Source organism: Selaginella moellendorffii, unplaced genomic scaffold, assembly GCF_000143415.4.
Source record: "Selaginella moellendorffii unplaced genomic scaffold, v1.0 SELMOscaffold_34, whole genome shotgun sequence".
In the NCBI taxonomy this organism is placed as follows: Eukaryota; Viridiplantae; Streptophyta; class Lycopodiopsida; order Selaginellales; family Selaginellaceae; genus Selaginella; species Selaginella moellendorffii.
Genome location: NW_003314295.1, coordinates 246,672 through 267,529, shown reverse-complemented (window position 1 = coordinate 267,529; position 20,858 = coordinate 246,672). Strand labels below are relative to the sequence as shown.

At 46.5% G+C, this 20,858-nt stretch overlaps 1 protein-coding gene and 2 pseudogenes across 2 annotated transcripts; 2 read left to right on the top strand and 1 right to left on the bottom strand.

Annotated features, from left to right (window-relative positions):
• Nucleotides 1–1,832: 1,832 nt before the first annotated feature.
• On the bottom strand, nt 1,833–3,557 carry LOC9639402 (annotated as a pseudogene).
• A 36-nt stretch (nt 3,558–3,593) lies between these two features.
• On the top strand, nt 3,594–5,410 carry LOC112348897 (annotated as a pseudogene).
• Nucleotides 5,411–5,478: 68 nt separating this feature from the next.
• LOC9639083 (ABC transporter G family member 39) lies at nt 5,479–10,585 on the top strand. 2 transcript variants are annotated; one of them, XM_024682344.1, is made up of 20 exons: nt 5,479–5,573; nt 5,629–5,713; nt 5,771–5,930; nt 5,990–6,066; nt 6,114–6,167; nt 6,232–6,322; nt 6,388–6,971; nt 7,026–7,342; nt 7,400–7,560; nt 7,616–7,879; nt 7,938–8,066; nt 8,117–8,235; nt 8,292–8,624; nt 8,680–8,970; nt 9,024–9,107; nt 9,168–9,301; nt 9,355–9,582; nt 9,644–9,815; nt 9,880–10,134; nt 10,197–10,585. In XM_024682344.1, exons 2-20 carry the CDS (start codon nt 5,630–5,632, stop codon nt 10,464–10,466), a joined length of 3,807 nt encoding a protein of 1,268 aa, XP_024538112.1. In that variant the 5' UTR covers nt 5,479–5,573; nt 5,629; the 3' UTR covers nt 10,467–10,585. The 2 variants fall into 2 exon arrangements, with proteins under 2 accessions (XP_024538112.1, XP_024538113.1); XM_024682345.1 differs by having other exon boundaries at nt 5,486–5,573; nt 7,026–7,560; nt 10,197–10,466.
• The last annotated feature ends 10,273 nt before the right edge of the window (nt 10,586–20,858 follow it).

Sequence of the window (20,858 nt, the reverse complement as noted above, 5' to 3'; positions counted from 1 at the left end):
GGTAGTTATCCCTGCTTTGGACTTCAGATGGATCGCGAAGAATACAAACTGCGCTTGGCCTTTGCTGACTCAGGAGAGATTGTTCCTGGCATTGACAAGTCAGTGAGGAGAAAACTCAATCGAGGAAGAGATAAGTTTGGTGTGCTAGATGGCAAGCTAATGTACATCGCTTCAAGAGAGCTGAATCAATACCTGTTGGTAGTTCAGCGGGATGAGGTCGATGAGCTCGTGCTAGATACCATGCTTCCTCTTTATCGGGACATTTATCACGGAACAGGATCCTAGATGATTTACAGCAGCATTACTGGTGGATTGGTATGAGGAATGATGTTGATCGGGTGATAGCCTCATGTACGGCTTGCAAGATCTCTAATGCTCCTATGCGGTCATCTATAACCTCAGAATTACAGCCGTTGCCAATTGGAGGGCCTTTGCAAGGGTGGGACTTGATTTTGTTGGACCTTTCAACTTCCCCTCCAGACATGGCAACAAATATATTGTTGTTTGCATGGACTACTTCTCTAAGTAGGTTGAGGCACGAGCAGTAAAAGACAAATCTACTCAGACTGCCGTGGAGTTTATCTACGAGGATGTTATCTTAAGACATGGAGTCCCAGAGGAGATCCTTACTGACAGGGGAAAAGAGTTTTGCAGTGAGGCATTCTCCCTACTGTGCTGCAGAATGGGTGCGAAGCACACCCTGACAGGACGATTCAAACCTTCAACTAATGGCATGGTAGAGCGCTTAAACAAGACACTAGAAAAGATGGTCTCAGTAAATATTTTGCTCAAGAAAGGGGAGTGGGACAATGTTTTGCCGGAAGTACTCTTTGCTTACAGAACAACAAGACACGAGTCCACAGGTTTTTCACCTTTTGAGCGAGATCTCACCGCAACCAATGATGGTATTGAATCCCAGAACTACATTGGAGAAAGCTCGAATCACAGGCCGATCTTGGAAGAAAGAGCAAGAGCAAACATTGAACAGGCACAAGCTCGTTATTCAAGGAACTACAAGAAAAAGAATCAATGATCATCCCTTTGGTGTTGGAGATTCTGTCATGGCCAAAGTTGTGGTGCAAGGCATCCTAGGAAGGAAGTGTTCTTCACGGTACGATGGGCCCTATTGGTAATAGATCAGCCAACTCAAGCTAAGATGACAATTTTGGCTCAGCAAACAGAGAGTGCAATGCCATGGACAGTGTTAGCCACAGAATTACGATTCTCTAATTTGATATTCGACAGCAATGTTAGAAGTCCTAGAGAGCGCTCAATCAGACCCATGTTTTTTCAAGTCTCTCCTTCGAAAAAGAGGAAATGACTACACAATGTTATGCATGTGACATTAGTCTAGGAGTTGAGGACACACAAGTAAACGCCGTTCGAATCGTTAGCAAAGCCTTACTGTCGAACCCTAACCCTAACTTTTTCTATTTTTTGGTTGTATCGCGAATAGTTCACGTGGCAAACAGGCTGACGTGGTGGGACATCTTGAGGGAGGGGTTTTGCGAGGTTGGGGAGAAAGGAGATTGATACCTCAGAGGTGGGGAGCAGACTCTGAGCGTGTGGCGTGTTTGGTAGACATTACGACTAGAAAGGTGTGTTTTCTTTGAGGCTTTGTTGAATGAAAATGGGTCCCACTATAACGTTTACTTAAGCAAACCAAAAATTTAAATAGCAATGGACTTGTTAAAACTGATTAAAAAAAATTTCAAAATAACTTAATTTTTAAAGGAAAAAAAAAGACAGGTTTGAATTTAGGGCTAGAATGGAGCGATGGCTGGTCAAAAATATATTTCAACTTTTTCTTTTAGGGTTCTTGGGTTAGGGTTTTAGCAGCAAATGGCAGTGGAGAGATTGACGAGTTGTTCAGGTGGATAGTTCTTGTACCTGTATCAATCAGGATGCACATCAGTTTTGTCTCGGAGAAAAGACCAGCAAATACACTAACCTTCCAGTCTTCCATAGCTCGTACAAACCTGTCCCTTGAATAACCAGCGTTCGATAGATTTTGAGGCCGTCCGCTCGAAAGGAATGATTTTCAAAAAACTCGCGGAAGCTTTCCATGTCCCGTTCCATATCAACGTTTCGAAGGTTAGGCATCATATGAGCAACCACCTGAAATACATAATCAGCGAAAGAAGTTCGTGTAGGAAATGCCATCGGACCTTAAAGCCAGCGTCCTTGGCAAGGCAAAAGCAGTCGGCAACAGCAGCAACAGTATGGCCCCGGTTAGTATCTCGAGCGACATCTTCGTACGTGCTCTGCACCCCAATCTCAAGCCGCGTACAGCCATAAGACAACATCTGGCGCAAGTGAGGAGACAGACAGTAGTCGGGACGCCTGCAACAGCGAGAAAAACGAAATTAAGAAACCAGGTGATTGAAAGAAACCACGCAAGGCTTACGTCTCAATGGTCAGTCCAATGCACTTGATGGCAGCATGCTCTGAGTATCTCACGGCTTCCTCCACATCTCGAGAGGTGTGACCAGACAGAGCGTCATGGAGATTTTGGATAAAATAGTCGCGGTATTCTGCTGGCAAAGACATGAAAGTACCTCCCATAAGGATACATTCAACCTGTGGCGATCACCTTTGCTCAGTGACAGAGAAGAGAATCCATAAACTTGATCACCTTATCCACGCTATGGCTGTATATAAGGATTGTACCTGAATTTTTTTTTGCTAGCAAAAAAAGAAATGAAAAAGACTATAGAATTTACCTTGCTCGAATTGCTCTCATGCTCGTTGGTTCATACCAGGACTGTGTGCTATATTCGAAGTCCGAATCTGGGCCTCCCGGGCAGCAGACACAGATAGGCGATGTGTGGGTTCCGATGCGGCTTGGACATGACGGCAACCACGGCAATCCCAGAGGCAGTGCGCACAGGCTTGGCCTTGAGCCTGGGCAGGACGAGATCGCGCTCATTCTCTGGCAACGCCGCGATCGTCTCCACGAGCTTTGGCGCTCGGGCAAGGCCGTAGCGGCGGCAAGCAGCGGATTTAAGCGCATTGAGATCGACGTCCTCACCGCTGCGGCGTCCTTCCACCATAGCCCCTACAATCTCCGCAATTGCCCGTACCCTGGCCTCGTCCTCGCTCAGCCGCTGCTGGACAACGCCTCCCCGTCCCGGTGTCAATTTCCTCGAGTGTTGTCTCTGGTACCTCCCTGGACTCGGGTCTATCGCATACAACGTGATATCCCCATGCCTCTTGTAACGTCGGGCGTCGAGAAGGGAAACCTGCGAGAGCTGGCGTTGATGAGGATGGAGGACTTGGGCTTGAAATGTAGAGATGTCAGGACAAGAGAAGCTGGGATTCAGGTTTGCTCACATGCTTACGAGTAAGTAACATTCAACTAATAATTCTGATTCTTTTGCAGGATATACACAATCAAATCAAGCCTGAAGAAGTAGAGCTAGTAAGGCGTGACTACTGTGCTAACAAAGGCTGGGAGACGTTTCTGGCCTATGAAGACACTAGACAGGTATTTTGCCTAAAGCTTTCTCAAAGTCTTTCTCATGCATATCATGCTTATCTTGCTTGAGAGTGATCATCTAGGATATACTGGTGGGTTTACTGCGCATGAGAAAATGCGGTCCCAACGCTACATGCCCCGATCTGCTGGACAGATGTTCGATAGTTCGCGAGCTGCACGTTTATGGAACTGTGGTGCCGGTTCATGGCCGTGACGCCGACAAGCTACAACACCATGTCTATTTGTTTTCATCTTTATCCTATTGTCTCAAGCTACTTCCAATTTGTACAGGGTATGGAACTCTTTTGATGGAAGAAGCCGAGAGGATAGCTCGCAAGGAGCATCGATCCGTGAAACTGGCAGTGATATCCGGAGTGGGAACTAGACACTACTACAGGAAACTAGGCTATGAGCTAGAAGGTCCCTACATGACGAAAAGATTGTAAGTTTACAAGATGAGAATCTCAATCGCTTTTTGATTTGCAAACGCGAATGTTTAGCATATAGCGCAGCGAGATCTTATGACAGCACATATTGTATTTAAAAGCTGCTAGTAATGAGATCAAACTCTACCACAAGTTGTACTTAAAAAACTGCTAGTAAACCGAAGTGTTTTACATTATTAGCACGGGACCTCCTTCCACCGAGCAAAACTATCTTGAATGCTGCTCAAAGATCGCAAATCAAAGTTGACTCCAAACTAGTTGAATTATATTGAATAAAATAACTCCAGTAAACATAAAATTTCTTCAGTAATCAAAAGTTACTACAATTTGTAAAGACCTTTGATCAGGTCACATTGAATAGCCGAACGATTCCAGTCGAATTCGAGGAAACAACCACCATTTTTTTTTCCAATCCTATTGGTGGTGTTCAAACACCATTGTTGAAACAACTAGTGTACGCAGCATATTCACCCCTGTCAACGCTTCTATTTCGAAATTTCGCTCAAAAACCCGGGAAGAAAACTTTGCATCCACGCCAAAGCGTGTGCGGCGGCGTCGAGAAGAGCACTCCTACTTTGTCTAGAACAGGTTTTTATTGGCGAGGACTCTCCATAGAAGAGGGTCACGAAATCACAGCATCACGTGCGCTTTCTAGTTAAGCGTCTGGACCGTCGGATCAAATCCCAGAAGCGTCTAAATGAGAAGCTTGTTGGTAGAAGTTTCCGGCCATGGTCCAAAGAGGCCAAGTGTCCAAGTTATATAAAGCCCTAGCTCCCAAACTATTTTCCATTCTCCTCATTTCTTCCGGCTCGATCGATCCAGGGATGTAGCGCCAGGATCTGGGATCTGGATCTCGATCGAATCGACTTCTAGTGGTAGCTCGTCGAATCGGGGGTGGAATTTTGTAGGTCGCCTCGCCCCGGAATTCCAGATATTGCCGAAAACATTGCATTGGATCGTCGCGAAAGAGGGGACAAGGGGGGAGCGATGGCGCTTCCGACCGACGTGGAGCTGATGAGAGCGGCGAGCTCGCGATCGTGGACGGAAAATGTCTTCTCGCGCAGCTCGGTCAGGGAGGTGGACGATGAGGAGGCCCTGAAGTGGGCCGCGCTGGAGAAGCTTCCCACATACGATCGCCTCCGGACGGCCATAATCAAGAACGTGGGCGAGCATGGGAGCACTCGCCACGAGCACATTGATGTCAAGTCCTTGGGCCTCACGGAGAGGAGGAATCTTGTGGAGAAGCTCTTGGCAACAACGGACACGGAGAACGAGATGTTCATCCGCAAGCTCCGGGAAAGGATCGACAGGTAGTAGAAATGTTTTGATTCGAGTTTCTTCTCACTCTTGGAACAATTGTCTCAGAGTCGGGATAGACCTTCCCAAAATCGAGGTGAGGTACGAAGGACTTCAAATCGAAGCTGCTGTACGTGTCGGCAAGCGAGCTCTACCGACGCTGTTTAACTTTGTCATCAACATGTCCTAGGTTCGTATTATTAACGAAAAAATCTTTTCATCGCTCTCTGGCTCTTACTTTTATGTTGTGATTTGTTTTTCCAGCAAATCTTGGGAAAGCTACACTTGCTCCCTTCTAAGAAACACGTCCTCACGATTTTGCACAACGTTAGTGGTACCGTGAAGCCTTCCAGGTAATGAAATTGCTGCAGCTTTCGGCAAAAATCTTGTACTCATACTTCTCTACAGGATGACACTTCTGCTGGGCCCTCCTAACGCAGGGAAAACTACGCTGCTTCTGGCGCTTTCTGGAAAGTTGGACCAAAGCCTTAAGGCAAGGAAGTCCTCTAGCTTTTAGGAGATGGTTCTCATCTTAGATTTTACTTTACAGGTTTCTGGGAGAGTCACCTACAATGGCCACACATTGACTGAATTTGTGCCTCAAAGGACTTCTGCTTACATAAGCCAACACGACTTGCATAGCGGGGAGTTGACAGTGAGGGAGACGTTTGATTTTGCTTCTAGGTGTCAAGGAGTGGGAAGCAGATATGGTAAGCAACGTCCTGGGTTGGCGTGCAAGTGGAATTGACTTTCCTATAACTTGTGTCAGAGATGATAACGGAGCTTTCAAGACGGGAGAAAAACGCCAAGATCAAACCGGATCCCGATGTTGATGCGTTCATGAAGGTAATAAGCACTTTTTGGTTGGCAGCGCTCTTACGAGCTTCTTACAGGCGTCGGCTATAGAGGGTCAGGAGACCTCCATTGTAACGGACTATGTGCTGAAGGTAAGCGTGTTTTGGATCGTGATCAAAGAGGATTCGCGGTTCTCATGCATTTTTTCGCTTCCAGATTTTGGGTTTGGACGTTTGTTCTGATATACTTGTCGGAGACGCCATGCGCAGGGGTATTTCTGGAGGACAAAAGAAGCGTGTCACTACAGGTAAGACTTGCAAGCCTGGAAGCTTTTTGGTCACGATTTGTTTATGACAAATGTTTATTTTGCAGGAGAGATGCTCGTTGGGCCTGCAAAGTCTCTTTTCATGGACGAGATTTCAACCGGTCTTGACAGCTCGACCACATTTCAGATAGTGAAGAGCTTAAGGCAGTTTGTCCATGTGCTCGATGCTACCATGGTCATCTCCTTGCTCCAGCCTGCTCCCGAGACGTTTGAGCTTTTCGACGACTTGATTCTTCTATCGGAGGGGCAGATTGTGTATCAGGGGCCCCGGGAACTCGTGTTGGATTTCTTCGAGACGCAGGGATTTAAATGTCCTCCGAGGAAAGGTGTCGCGGACTTTTTGCAAGAAGTCACGTCAAGGAAAGACCAGGAACAGTATTGGGCTGACAAGAGGATGCCATACAGATTTATACCTGTCCAGGAGTTCGCGGATGCCTTTCAAAAGTTCCATGTCGGTCAGAACATTGCTGAAGAATTGGCGCGGCCTTTCGACAAGAGTAAAAGCCATCCGGCAGCTCTTGTCACTCAGAAGTACGCTCTTAGTAACTGGGAGCTTTTCAAGGCTCTCTTGGCGCGGGAGATACTTTTGATGAAGAGGAACTCATTCGTCTATGTGTTCAAAAGTTGTCAGGTATGCTATCAAAGACTAAAATCTATACATCTGATACTAAAATTTCCAATGCAGCTGATTGTTATAGCCGTAATCACGATGACTGTGTTTCTCCGGACCGAAATGCATCACAGAACTGTTGGCGATGGCAGTCTCTACATGGGAGCCTTATTCTTCGGCCTGATCATCGTCATGTTTAATGGATTTGCGGAGTTGTCAATGACCATTGCGCGACTTCCAGTATTTTACAAGCAGCGGGACCAGATGCTATTTCCTGCGTGGGCATTTTCTCTTCCTAACTTGATCACTCGAATTCCAGTGTCCCTGCTCGAATCAGCACTTTGGGTGTGCATGACGTACTACGTGGTTGGATTTGCTCCTAGTGCCGCCAGGTCTGTTACATTGATGTTAAGTGAGAAAAGTGTTGATATTTTATGTTTGTGTTTCAGGTTCTTCCAGCAGTTCCTCCTCATGTTCTTAATTCATCAAATGTCGGGAGGTCTTTTCCGATTCATTGCTTCACTTTCTCGGACTATGGTTGTAGCAAACACCTTCGGCTCTTTCACGCTGCTGATAGTTCTTGTCCTCGGTGGTTTTCTTCTTTCTAGAGGTAATCCATTGACTATACTCAGGTAGCACAACTTATAATGGTCTTTAATTTCCAGAGGACGTTGAACCTTGGTGGATTTGGGGATATTGGTCGTCGCCCATGATGTACGCACAGAATGCGCTTGCCGTGAACGAGTTCAGTGCATCAAGATGGCAGATTCTCGAAAATGCCAATCAGACCACCACCATTGGCAACCAAGTTCTAGAGTCTCGAGGCCTGTTCCCCAATAAAAACTGGTATTGGCTTGGAACTGGTGCTCAGTTGGCTTATGCCATTTTCTTCAACGTTGTTTTCACTTTGGCACTCGCTTACTTCAGCGGTACGTAGAAATCTATTTCTTTTCTCCATGTAGGTACTCATTTTTTCTATTTAAACAGCTCCTGGAAACCCGCAGGCCGTAGTGTCTGAGGAAATACTAGAAGAGCAAAACGTGAACCGCACCGGCGAAGTCTCAGAAAGATCAGTGCGTGCAAAATCAAAGCGATCGGGCAGATCTTCTAATGCAGGTAATGGCGCCATCACAAATTTCATTATATGGTCTAACATCGAATGCCAGGAGATTTGGAGCTTACGTCTGGTCGAATGGGTGCCGATTCTAAAAGGGGAATGATACTCCCGTTTCAACCTTTAGCAATGTCATTCAATCATGTTAACTACTACGTTGACATGCCCGCGGTATGCTTTTACGCATTTCCTTTGTAGGATATTGAGTTCTAATGCACTTGGAACAGGAAATGAAGCAACAAGGCGTGACAGAAAATAGATTACAGTTGCTGCACGACGTAAGCAGTAGCTTCAGGCCTGGAGTTCTCACGGCTCTTGTCGGTGTAAGCGGTGCTGGAAAGACAACTCTCATGGATGTTTTAGCCGGGCGTAAAACTGGTGGCTACATTGAAGGCGACATTCGCATCTCCGGCTATCCCAAAAACCAGGCTACTTTTGCTAGGATTTCGGGTTATTGCGAACAAACTGACATTCATTCACCCAACGTTACAGTGTACGAGTCACTTGTTTATTCTGCTTGGCTCCGACTATCGGATGACATTGATAAGGGGACGAAAAAGGTAAGGAGAGAGATGTTTTTCGTAGTCAAGTTTGCTAAGATGAGTTTTGGAACAGATGTTTGTGGAAGAAGTTATGGAGCTTGTAGAGCTTAACCCTCTCCGGGATGCGATGGTTGGTCTCCCTGGAGTTGATGGACTTTCGACCGAGCAGCGGAAACGACTGACAATTGCCGTGGAGCTCGTTGCAAATCCTTCAATTATTTTCATGGACGAGCCAACTTCCGGACTGGATGCACGAGCGGCAGCAATTGTCATGAGAACGGTCCGGAACACTGTCGACACCGGTCGCACTGTCGTCTGCACCATTCATCAGCCTAGCATTGACATTTTTGAGGCCTTCGATGAGGTACGCGATTATTACCTTGCAAACTCTCTTGAAAACCTGCCTGCTTTCTCCAGCTTCTGTTGATGAAACGCGGAGGGCGCGTTATCTACGCAGGTTCCTTGGGAAAGAACTCGCACAAACTTGTTGAATACTTCCAGGTAAGTCGCTTGCTTTGTTCTTGCAGACTTGAGATGATTTATATGGATTAATTTCCCCAGGGTATTAGCGGTGTTCCTAACATAAGAGAAGGATACAATCCAGCTACATGGATGTTAGAGGTTACCGCTGCAGACGTGGAGAATCGTCTGGGAGTAGATTTTGCGGACATCTATAAAACTTCTTCAGTCTACCAGTAAGCACACTTGACCATTATCTCTTTCTTGGCTAAACCACTGGTGTGTCTAGGCACAATGAAGCTATTATTACTCAGCTGAGCACTCCGGTTCCCGGCACGGAGGACATATGGTTTCCAACGCAATACCCTCTGTCGTTCCTCGGACAGGTCATGGGATGCTTGTGGAAACAACATCAGTCATACTGGAAAAATCCATACTACGTTCTGGTTCGCATGTTCTTCACCTTGGTTGTCGCGATAATATTTGGCACAATGTTTTGGGACATCGGCTCCAAAAGGTAAACGCTGTGTAGTTCAATCGAGCGTTGGTTCTGACTCCTGCCTTTCTCTCGTGAGCAGATCACGAGAACAAGACCTCTTTAATCTGATGGGATCTATATACGCTGCTGTGCTCTTCATTGGGTTCAGCAATTCATCAGGAGTGCAGCCAGTCGTTGCTATCGAGCGAACGGTCTACTATCGAGAAAGAGCCGCTGGAATGTACTCTCCCCTTCCATATGCTTTTGCTCAGGTAAAGCATACATCCGACTCTTCAGATTTCGTTTGACTCATCAAGGAAAACTCCGTGCGTCCAGGTCCTGATCGAGATTCCCTACGTGTTCGTGCAAGCCTTCGCGTATGGACTCATTGTGTACGCGACGATGCAGCTGGAATGGACAGCAGCCAAGTTCTTGTGGTTCCTCTTCTTCTTGTACATGACGTTCCTCTACTACACGCTCTACGGCATGGTGACGGTGGCGCTGACACCCAACGACCAGATTGCAACCATCGTATCCTCGGCATTCTACGGAATCTGGAACCTGTTCTCTGGCTTCATCATCCCTCGACCCGTAAGTTCATGAATTCCACACATTTCTTTTGCGATTCCCTAACACTTTGGTTTGTCTCTCAGGCGATTCCAGTGTGGTGGAGGTGGTACTACTGGGCCTCGCCACCGGCGTGGTCTCTCTACGGCCTCCTCACGTCTCAGCTCGGAGATGTCACCACGCCGTTGTTCCGGGCCGACGGCGAAGAGACGACCGTGGAGCGCTTCTTGAGGTCCTACTTTGGGTTCAGGCACGACTTCTTGGGCGTCGTGGCCGGAGTTCACGTCGGCCTCGTCGTCGTCTTCGCGGTGTGCTTCGCCATCTGCATCAAAGTTTTCAACTTCCAGAACCGATGATCGATCGACTGGTTTTCATGGAAGAAATTCTAAAGAACGAAGAAACTCGGTGCTGCCCCCATAACGATAGCTCCAGGGGCATCACAACATTTTTTACAATGAAGAGAATGTACAGTTTTCTTTGTATTATATTACCAGCCAAAAGGCTGGGGTTTTTTTTTTTTCGAATGTGTACTTTTAGAATATTCCGCCTCACGCGGGAGAATATGCCACGAAATTAGGGCTGGCAGGGGGAATCGAAACGAGAAGGGGTTGATGGTTTGGGGTCTCGCGGTTTTGGGAGCTCGGGCAGCATGCAGTTGCTCCTCTTGCTTCAAGCTCAATATAATCACATAATTAGTATATTTTAATTAATAAACTTTTTATCTACTATATATAGTTTCATACTTTTTTAAAAGAAAAAATAAATAGATAAACAGATATTAATAATTAATTAATTATATTATTATAATTATTAGCTGACTTAAAATATTTTAACTCCACTTTTTAACCCAATTTTGGAATAAATAAAACACTTAATCTAAACAACCTTGTTCAAAGATAATTATTTATCTGCAAGTGGTATGAAAAGTAAAAATAATGTTTGTTTTCAATATATATAAATTGCTACACATTACATATAGTAACGTTTTGTTTACTTAATAGTAGTGTTATTCTTACTTATTAATCTAATTGATCAAATAAAGTTTATAGTTATAAGCATATTTGTAGTTTACAAACACAAGATTAATCTTGTTGCATCTCAACCATTAGATAATAGAATAAAAAAGAATATATTAGAAAGGGTTTAAGAAAGTTTATAAATTATAAATACAAGATTAATCTAAATGAATAGCAAGTGTTAGATAGTAGAATATCTTAGAATATTTAAATATATTCTAGATATATTCACTATTATCTCAGTCCCCTTACAAGTTTGCTTAAGAAAAAATGTTTGTTCTTAATATATATTATCACAAGATAACTTTAGTTAAGTAAAATCATCCTTTTATATTCCTGTTACTTCTTGGTGCAGTTTTTGAACTGGCTCCATTACCTTTAGAAGCCAGTATTGATCAAGATCCTCAGAATTCTCTAGCTCAAGTCTATATCACCAGCTTGTAACTTGGGAGCTCGAAGGAAGTTGCTGACAGTTTTGTTGTTCCATAGTTGACGACATCGTAAGCATCTTTGAATTCCTACAATGGTTTCACATAGCATGGTTTCAGCCAGCAAAAATTACTGATGCTAACCTTGATATTGTCATTGTCTATTAGTATAAAATTCAGCCTGCCGTTGGAATCTAGCCAGAATATCTACGTAAGTAGTAGAATTCGTGATTGGCATGAATTTCTTGCCCCATGGTTGAATTGGCTCAAGAACCAGTTATGTTCATAACATCACCCACAACATAGGCATAGCCTTTTTGTAAGCCATAAATTTTTCCTTTCCAATTTGCCAGCTTACCTCGTCTATCCGACCAACACTACCTTGGCTTGTGCTAAGTTCCCTCGCTAAGGTTCCCGCATATTGTACCAGCTCCTGCTTGGTCCTATTTGGTTTCAGCTACTCACTGCACGAGCAACAGAGCGTTAGCCATCCATCCACGGATTCCCAAATCTCTCCCAATCCCCCTCCCCAGGTTAGATTGGACTTAAGGTTCGGCTACACTCCCCGCAGGCACAAGCAGCCAAGCACACCAAGCCTCCAGGTTCCTAACACCCCTTGTTACAACAAGACTTGATCATGAGACCCTCTAAATCCCAAGCCTTGGGTGTAACACTTGTTTTGGGACATCGGGGCAAAACACCGTGGCCTAACGGCCTGGTATGGGTACCTCTACCACCCCACTTCCATCCCGAAGGGAAGGCCCAAGCCCCTAGGAAGGGCGAGGATCAATGAGCCACAAGGTACTCAAGTGGGGCACCACTCCACATGAGCCGGGAGCACCACAGTCGGTTTCCCTTTCGGGAGTGGGAGCTGCTCTTGAGCACTTCCCTGAGTGACCCCTCTGGCACCACCCAAGCCCATACTCACTCCCACCCAAGGCCCCTCGGCCCCAGTCTCAACCTCAAGTCAGTTTGGAAGCACCACTGGAGAGTTCCTTCAAGACTGGTTTCTAGACCTCACTATCCCTACTATACTTTTGGAACCCCCTGCAGCCCCCCCCCTGGGAGATGCACGCTTTGGGCTTTCACCCCTTGACCCGTATTAGTATTCGGACTCGGTCTCAGACTTGATCTCGGACTCGATCTCGGACCCGACTTTGGACTCGGTCTCGGACTCGATCTCGGACTCGATCTCGGACCCGATCTCGGACTTGACTTTGGACTCGACCTCAGACTCGGTCTTGGACCCGATTTGGATCTCGGACTCTATCTTGAACTCGGTCTCAAACTCGGTCTCCGATTCGGCCTCGGGCTCGATCCCGGACTCTATCTCGAACTCGGTCTCAGAGTCGGTCTTGGACTTGATCTTCGACTCGGTCCCATCCGATGAACTCTTTGTCATTTCGGTCATGCTTTCGGGGATCCTTTAGCCTACGACATCTTGGGGAGTCGGTTCCTTACAACTCTACCACTCATAGAAGAAGTTCAATGCCTACATCGAACGTCTCTTTTTTTTTTTTATCCTATGACTTGTTGACCATGTCTCCGGGGGCATTCCCCCATTTAGCGGTGTGCCTAAGTTAGCCTCCCCGGCCAAGAGCCCATGACAACGGAATATAGGTGTCCCTATACCCCTCAACTCACCACGCCTTATGAAGAGGTGTGAAAACTCCTCTTCCCTGGAAATCTATTGTTAGTAAGAAAATAAAAGAGAAAAGGGCCCGATCTCCAAGGGTAGAGAAGAAGCACGAGTAAAAGAATGCTGTGTATTGATAAGAGAAACGATGGAATGGAGATAGGGATCCACAATTTGGATTCCCCCCTTTGAAAGGCTAGTGGTTCTAATTGCTAACATATACTATATACTGTGCATGATTTAATCTATGGCTCCGATGCAGCCTTGGGTTCAAAGTCGGAGTCCCCTGAACCTTGTTTTTGGTTGGGACACTCTGCTCCCCTGACAGAACTAGACACCGTCCTCAGTGCGAACATAGTGAGTCTCCATCGCTTGTTGCTGCTGTTGCTCCAGTCGATAGAGGCGACGTTTTTGCTATGGGAGTGTAAGCTCGTGGTTGGGGACACTGTCTGGTGGATCTGTCCCATCTTCCTGGAGGTCGGCTACCTCAGCCAGGAGGGCAGTATGATCATCCTTGAGCTTCCAGTAGTGGGTGTTGAGCTCTTCATATTTAAATTTGTAGGTGAATTCGTGAGCTGCTGATGGGGTTGATGGCTGCTTGGAGACGATCTTCCTGATGTCCCGGAGGTCAGTGCAGATTTGCTTCATCTCCTCGAGCTGAGTGTCCAGTCGGTGGTTTAAAGGCTCGTAAAACTCCTTCTTGACTGCTCCCTAGGTGTATATGAAGGAATCTTGCTTGAGAAGATGCTGTGCGATGTCGGATGGTGTTGGGAATTGGTTCGCTTGCTCGCGGTACATGCGTTGATCGAGGGCTTCAAACAACTTACGGGTGCAGTAGCTTGGGTCGCGGAGTTTATCCTCGTATTCCTTCCTGATCTCATCGTAATCACGGCGTACCTGACTCTGTGGCTGAGGCATGGCTGCTGCTCCTGCTCCTACTTCGTGATCCTGGTGTATCTCGCTAGGGTTCGCTGTGTTCTTGCCGGGAGTTGAAGTTGCTGGAGGCTTAATCTGCTTCGTTGGATGTGGGTGACGTGGTTGGGCCGGATTCTTTGAGGTGGGTGGAGAGGAGCTTTTTGGTTTGATGCTGGACGAACGGCCTAGATGTGGCGCTGAAATTAATGTATCCATTGGCAAATTTTTCTCTTAGAATTTTGTTGAAGGGGCAGAAGTTTTGTTAATGCTGGTCGTGGCATTTGCTGGAGTAGGCATGGTTCCGTGTTCTGCAAGTGATTGGCGAAGGTAGTCAATGTTTTCTTTTGTGGAACGTGTTGAGGAGGTTGGGGCGGTGAGAATGTTGTTCTCAGCTGGTGGAGAAACTGAGTTCTGGGTGAGCAGCTGATGTTTTGCTTTGGCGATGTTGATGTGTTTGTGAGAAGTTGTCGGTTTTGGGGCTGATTTGAGTGGATTTGGGCTCTGGGGTGAGTGTGGAAACTGGTGTGAGTTGTCTTTATTGTCGCTGATGACGAGGTGCTGTCGGATCAGCTGTTTTGGAGCTGGATTCGTTGGTGTTTTGTGTGTGAGGCGGCGGCGAAGTGGAGTTGAATTGTTGGAGTGTTTGTTGCTGGAGCTGGTGTTGTTGGAGTGAGTTGAGCCTGATTGTTGAGATGCTGGTTTTGGTTTCTTGCTAGGAGTTGCTCCTTCTGATTCTGAGTGTTCTTCAGAACTGTCGCTTTGTTCTGTGGAGTTTGTTTGGGTTGTCCATGGTAGCTTGTTGGGAAGAGCTTGGTGTAGAGCGATGAGCAGTGGGAAGATTACTGTCCGCATGGTCTTCTTGTTGAGTGTGGTGAGGACGGCGCGGTCGAGAAGCTTGAGAAGGAGTTCGTGGAGATGATGAGCCACGTTCACACATTTGCCGTCGAGTAGAGCTCCGTAGACTTCTGCTGTGCGCTTGCTGATGGTGCGATCTGTTGGGCGAAGTTCGTAGTAGAGAAGGAGGGCTTTGAGGCGATCCATATGCTGCTCCTCGATGTCCTCCCATGTGAGCTCACCGGTAATTTCTCGATTGGCCTTGATGATTTGCTCTGGAACTTCTCCTGAAAATTTGAGCAGTCCCTTGTTGGAGATTTTGAAAACAGAGGTGATTCTTGCTAGGCTGAGGGTGATCTCGTTGGTGCCGTCAGTTATGGTGCTGTTCTTGGTGTTGAAGGAGGCGGCCAGTTTCCTCGCTAGTTTTTGATCAGGGTGTGTTGAAAAGGCCTTGTGGAGGAGCTCGAATCCGTGGTCCTTGAGCCAGGTGGTTGTGTCGTTGCTAGGAAGCCTAGGAATATGGTGTATGACGTATCTGAGGCGCCGGGGTGGATGAGCTGGCATCTTTCTCTTCATTTTCTGTGATCGAAGTGCTCGCCCCATTAGGGTTCTTGAGACCCGTAACTGTTGGTTGGCTGATCGTGCGGTGCTCGATTGCTGGTGATGAACGGTAGAGATTTGTTGACGGAATTGATGTGGTTTGATTTGGCTTGATTGCAAATCAATGGTGGATATTGTTGATGAAGTTAACTCAAGTTCAACTGTTGATATTTGCTCAGGTGGCATTGATCCAACGGTGGCTTGGGACTTATATATTTTTGCTTCTGTTTGTTGCTGAAGTTGGTGGATGAGTTCGTGTTGAGTCGAGTTGAGTTGTGTCGAACTGATTTGAGTTAAACTTTGTCTGCCGGGGTGATTGTCGATTGTTGGTGTTGGGGTGTTTGTCGGTTTGGGTTGGAAATTTGCTGATGTGCTGATGCTGAACATGTCGACGTGATATGGTCGAAGCTTGTTGAGGTTGACGATCTCAGTGAAGTCTTCAGCGAGTGTGCTGACTTTGGCGGTGCCATTGGGGTATAGTTCAATGATTTTGAAAGGTCCTTGCTAGTTGGTGTGGAGTTTCGGCCAAGTTTGCCAATGGGTCCTCGGTACCAGAGAACATGATCGTCGACGCTGTATTTGGGAATGTTATGCCGGGATGCTTGTCGGTTGTGCTGAGCTTTTCTCTGTTTTTGGATGGCGTGAAGTGTCCAGAGGGCATTGAGTCAGAGTTCGTCGAGATGTTCGAGTTGCTGAAGCCTTTCTCAAACTGCATGTCGGGTGTCGAGATTATACTTGACGGTGACTCGCATGCTTGGGACGATGAATTCGATTGGCGTGATGGCTTCTGTTCCGAAGGCGAGTTTGAATGGCGTCATGTTGGTGGTGACTTTATACGCAGTTCGATAGGCCCAAAGTACGTCAAGAAGTTTGTCGTCCCAGTCTTTGCTGGAATCGTTGATGACTTTTTTGAGGATGGTCTTCAGTGTTTTGTTTGTTGCTTCTGCTTGACCGTTGCCTTGAGGATAGTATGGTGTTGACGTTTTGTGTTGGATTTTGAACTTGGTGGCGAGATATTCGATTGTTTCGTTGATGAAGTGGGTGCCTCTGTCAGTGATGAGTTTGAGTGGTGTGCCGAAACGAGTGATGATATTTTCATAGATGAAGGTTGCTGTTGCTTTCGCTGTGGCATGTCGGAGAGGTATTGCTTCGGCCCAGTTGGTAGTGTAATCTGTGGCGATGATGATGTACTGATTTCGTCGACGGGTGCTGACTTGGGGTCTGACAAAGTCGAGTCCCCATTTCTGAAATGGTGCCATTGGGAATGTTGGGTTGAGTTGTTGAGTCTAAGTTTTTGGTGGTAATCGGTGTCTTTGACATGTGTCGCAGCGTTTGCAGAATTCTTCAATGTCGTGCCAGAGTGTTGGCCACCAGAGGCCGGCTTGAAGAATCTTCCGAGTGGTGGTGTCAGCGGCAAAGTGTCTGCTGGAAGGTCCATCATGAGCTTCCTTGATGATTTGAGTTGTGTTTGGCTGCTTGATGCATCGGCGAAGAATGTTGTCAATTCCGAGTTTGTAGAGAGTGCCTCCAATGATTGAGTATCGTCAGGTTTTAGCAACAAAAGTCTTCTTTTGGTCGGACGTAGTGTACTGATCTGGAACTTTTGCTGAGTTGAGGTAACTGAAGACGTCATCGAGCCAGGTTGCTGGTATTGAAACTCGGAATAGGTTTGAGTCGGGTAAGTTGTCGGTAAGTATTTCGGGTTTGTCGCCGGTGGTGATCCGGCTGAGATAGTCTGCTTGCTCATGATTTTTGCCGGGTTTGTGGACAATCTCGAAGTTGTATTCTTGTAGTAAAAGGAACCATCTTGATATTTGACCAGATAGTATCGGCTTGTTGATGAGGTAAAGGAGTGCCTTGTGGTCGACAAAAAGGACGACTTTGGTTGACAGTATGTAGTGTCGGAACTTCTGAAGTGAGTAGATCATACCAAGAGCTTCTTTCTCGGTGGTGGTGTAATTTCGTTCAGCTGGGTTGAGTAGTCAGCTGGCGTAGTAGATCGGTTGATCTCGGTTGTCGTGTTGAGTTTGGCTGAGAATTGCACCAGTGGCGACGTCGGAAGTGTCAACATGAATGTGGAACTCTTGTGTCCAGTCGGGTTTGGCAAGGATTGGTGCTGTTGTTAGTTTGAGTCGGAGATTGTCGAATGCTTGTTGCTGTTCGGACGTCCATGTCCATTGGGCATCTTGTTTCAGTCCATCGGTGAGTGGTTTGGCGATGTGAGCATACTTGTGGATGAATCGTCGGTGATATCCGACTTTGCCGAGGAAGCACCGAAGTTCTTTCTGATTCTTCGGCGGTTCGAGTTTGGAGATGACGTCAACTTTGTCCTTGTCGATGAGAATGCCGTCTTTGCAGATGTGGCCGAGAAGTACTCCAGATTTGACATAGAAAGCGCATTTGTCGGGGTTGAGTGCTATGTTGTTCTCCTCGCACTTGTTGAGGCATTTCTCCAGGCATTCAAGATGTCGATCTTCCGAGCTGAAAATGCTGAAGTCGTCCATGAAGACTCTCATGAAGTCAGTGAGGTAGTCTCGGAAAGTGTTGGTGACAAGCCTTTGGAAGGTGAATGGGGCGTTGCAGAGTCCAAAAGGCATTTGTCGATAGGCATAGGCTCCCCATGGACTGATGAATGCTGTCTTGTGCTGATCTTCTTCGGCGATGTGAATTTGGTTGTAGCCGGAGAAACCATCGAGGAAGGAATACATTTCATGTCCGGCGACTGCGTCAAGAACTTCGTCGGTAAATGGTATCGGGAAGACATCTTTTTCGGTGGCGCCGTTGAGCTGTTTATAGTTGACGCAGATTCGAAGTTTGCCATTTTTCTTTGGCACAACCACCAGTGGTGAAAGCCATATCGGATTCTGAATTGGGTAGATGTACTCGACTTGGAGAAGCTTGTCGAGTTCTTTCTTTACTTGTTCCATCAGATTCGGATTCATCCAGTAGGCTGCTTGTCTTCTTGGTTTTGAGTCTGGAAGAAGGGTGATGGTGTGAAGGCTGAGTTTTGGTGAAACTCCCTTAAGGTCTCGATAACTCCAAGCGAACAAGTGTTTCTTCTTTCGGAGAAGATTGATGCCTTTGTCTCGAAAACTTGCCGAGATGTCAGTGGCGAGTACAATGTAGTGTTCGTTGCCGTCGTCGGCAAGGCTGACTTTTTCGAGTTTTTGGTCGGCTGGAATGGATGGAATGTAGGCAACTTTGTTGTGCTTGTCGACTGTGAATGCCAGTGGCGCTTCGAGTTTTGTATCTCGAGTGACTGGATTTTTCAGTGCTGATGTAATCGGGGGTCGTTCTCGTTGGAAGTCTGCGATGATTCGAAACAGGTCGATCTCGGCCAAAGGTTCAAGATCGGGGTAGGCTTTGAGAATTTGTTGTTCTTGATAGTCGTCGAGGCCATCTTTGAGATTATATTCTTCCAAGTCAATAGGTCGGTTGTGGCTGGACAGTGATTTAGTCGCTTTTGTCGACACAGTTGTCGGTCTGTCTGGTCCGCGAAGGATAAGATTGTCATTGGGCCAATCTTGATAAACTTGGGCAGTTTGGAGCCAAGGTCGACCGAGGAGAATCTGTCGGTCTGCTCCAGTAGTTTGAGGACGACATAGTTGACTGGTATTACAATGCCTTGAATGGTGGTGTTGACTTTTTGGATGATGCCTTTGGGTTGAACAGATCGGTGGTCGGCCATTCGGACATTGAAAGGTGCTGGGTGCACTGGGCCGATGTTGAGTTGTTGAACAAGACTTTCTTCAATAATATTAATGCTGGAGCCACCGTCAATTATGGCTCCTCGAACAAGGTGTTTGTCAAGTCGTAGGTCAATTGTCGGAACATCATTGTCACAATCGCCTGGTTGAATCTCGGTGCGAAATGTGTCAACAGCTGTCTGTGTCGAGTTGAGTGTGGACGAGTCTGTCAAAGTGTTGGTCGGTGCAGATGTCAGATCAATGAGCTGATTGGTGAGGTAGGGTGCAATCTTCAGCAGTTGGCCGACGGTGATCTGAATGTTTTGGTTGAGGATAGTCTCGGCTACTGCTTGGATTTTGTTGAAGTTTGCCGAATTGTGTTCTGGTGTCGGTGTCGATGTTGGACGATTTGTCTGTCGGTTTTCTGGTATTGAGTCTTGGCATTGTTGTCGAGCTGGTGATGGTTGAGCTTCATTGTCGGAGTTTAAAATCACTAATTCGGGTGGTTGTAGAGAGAGTTGCCGTTGTATCTTGGCGGCTAACTTTTGCTTCTTTTTCCATTCCTGGAGTTTTGTTGGGCTCTCAGGGCCTTTCTCTTCACTATCTCCAGAATCTCTATCCGGTTGTTGTTGTTTTTCTGCTCGAATTTGTGCTCGGGTTTGTACTGCCATGACTTGAGGATCTGAGTCATTATTGTCGGCATAAGGTAGTTTGTCGGTCTCGACCATCCTTGTTGTTGGTGGTTGCTGCTGGTTCTGATCTTGTTGTCGAGGAGGCGGTGGACCAAGTCTCGGCAGACAGCCTTGGTGTTGAAGTCGAGGTTGCCATGGTCGGTTTTTGTAGTTGCCTTGGTAGGCCTAGTCTTGATAACCTTGGCCTTGGTATCTTCGGTTCTGGTATCTTGGGTATTGTTGGTATCCTTGGTTGTAATTGTCTCGGTTTGCTGGGTAGTTCCGGTTCGGCGGGTGTTGTCGATCGTTGTAGTTGTTGTTGTAGTCGTTGTTGTAATTGTTGTAGTTGTTGTAGCGAGGTTGATCATTCCATTGTCGACTCTGGTGTTGGAAGTTGTTTCTCGGTGGTCTCCAGTTTGTCAGAGGTGGTGGCTGGTAATTGTCAAAGTATTGATTTGGATATGGTTGTCAAAACTGCTGTCGGGGATAGTTCGAAACTTGTTGAACTTCTGGAGAATTTCAAAATCTGCAAGTCTTGGCGTCATGACCTTCTTTGGTACAGATCTGGCATTTGGAGATTTGGAGCTTGCAGTCACTTGTTGGATGTCCTTCGTTCTTGCACTTAGTACACCAAATTCCAGATCGAAATTCTTTGATGTCGACCTTGGCTTTTCCCTTGAGCTTGTCGATTGTTTTTTTGAGTTTCCGAAGTTTTGACTTGGTGCTCTCTCCGAGTTCATCGTCGGAGTCGTCATCGGAACTACTGTCAGAATCTGAGTTATCCATGTCGTCTACTTGTGCTGTCATTCGTCGAGCTTGAACATCTTGAAGGGCTCTTGCGAGTTCGAGGTAAGTGGCAACGTTAATGTGTGTTGCCGCTTCTCGGAGGGATCGTCAGAGTCCATGCATGTACCATTAGTAAAGTAATGTTTCGGTGGCACTGTTGCCACATTTGCTAGCAT

Bases quoted from the DNA above. Each gene is read 5' to 3' on its own strand.
- LOC9639083 (XM_024682345.1), top strand. From the start codon at position 5,630: ATGACACTTCTGCTGGGCCCTCCTAACGCAGGGAAAACTACGCTGCTT. The intron at 8,971-9,023 runs GTACGCGATTAT...TGCTTTCTCCAG, and splicing joins TTTTTGAGGCCTTCGATGAG to CTTCTGTTGATGAAACGCGG. The intron at 10,135-10,196 runs GTAAGTTCATGA...TTTGTCTCTCAG, and splicing joins GCTTCATCATCCCTCGACCC to GCGATTCCAGTGTGGTGGAG.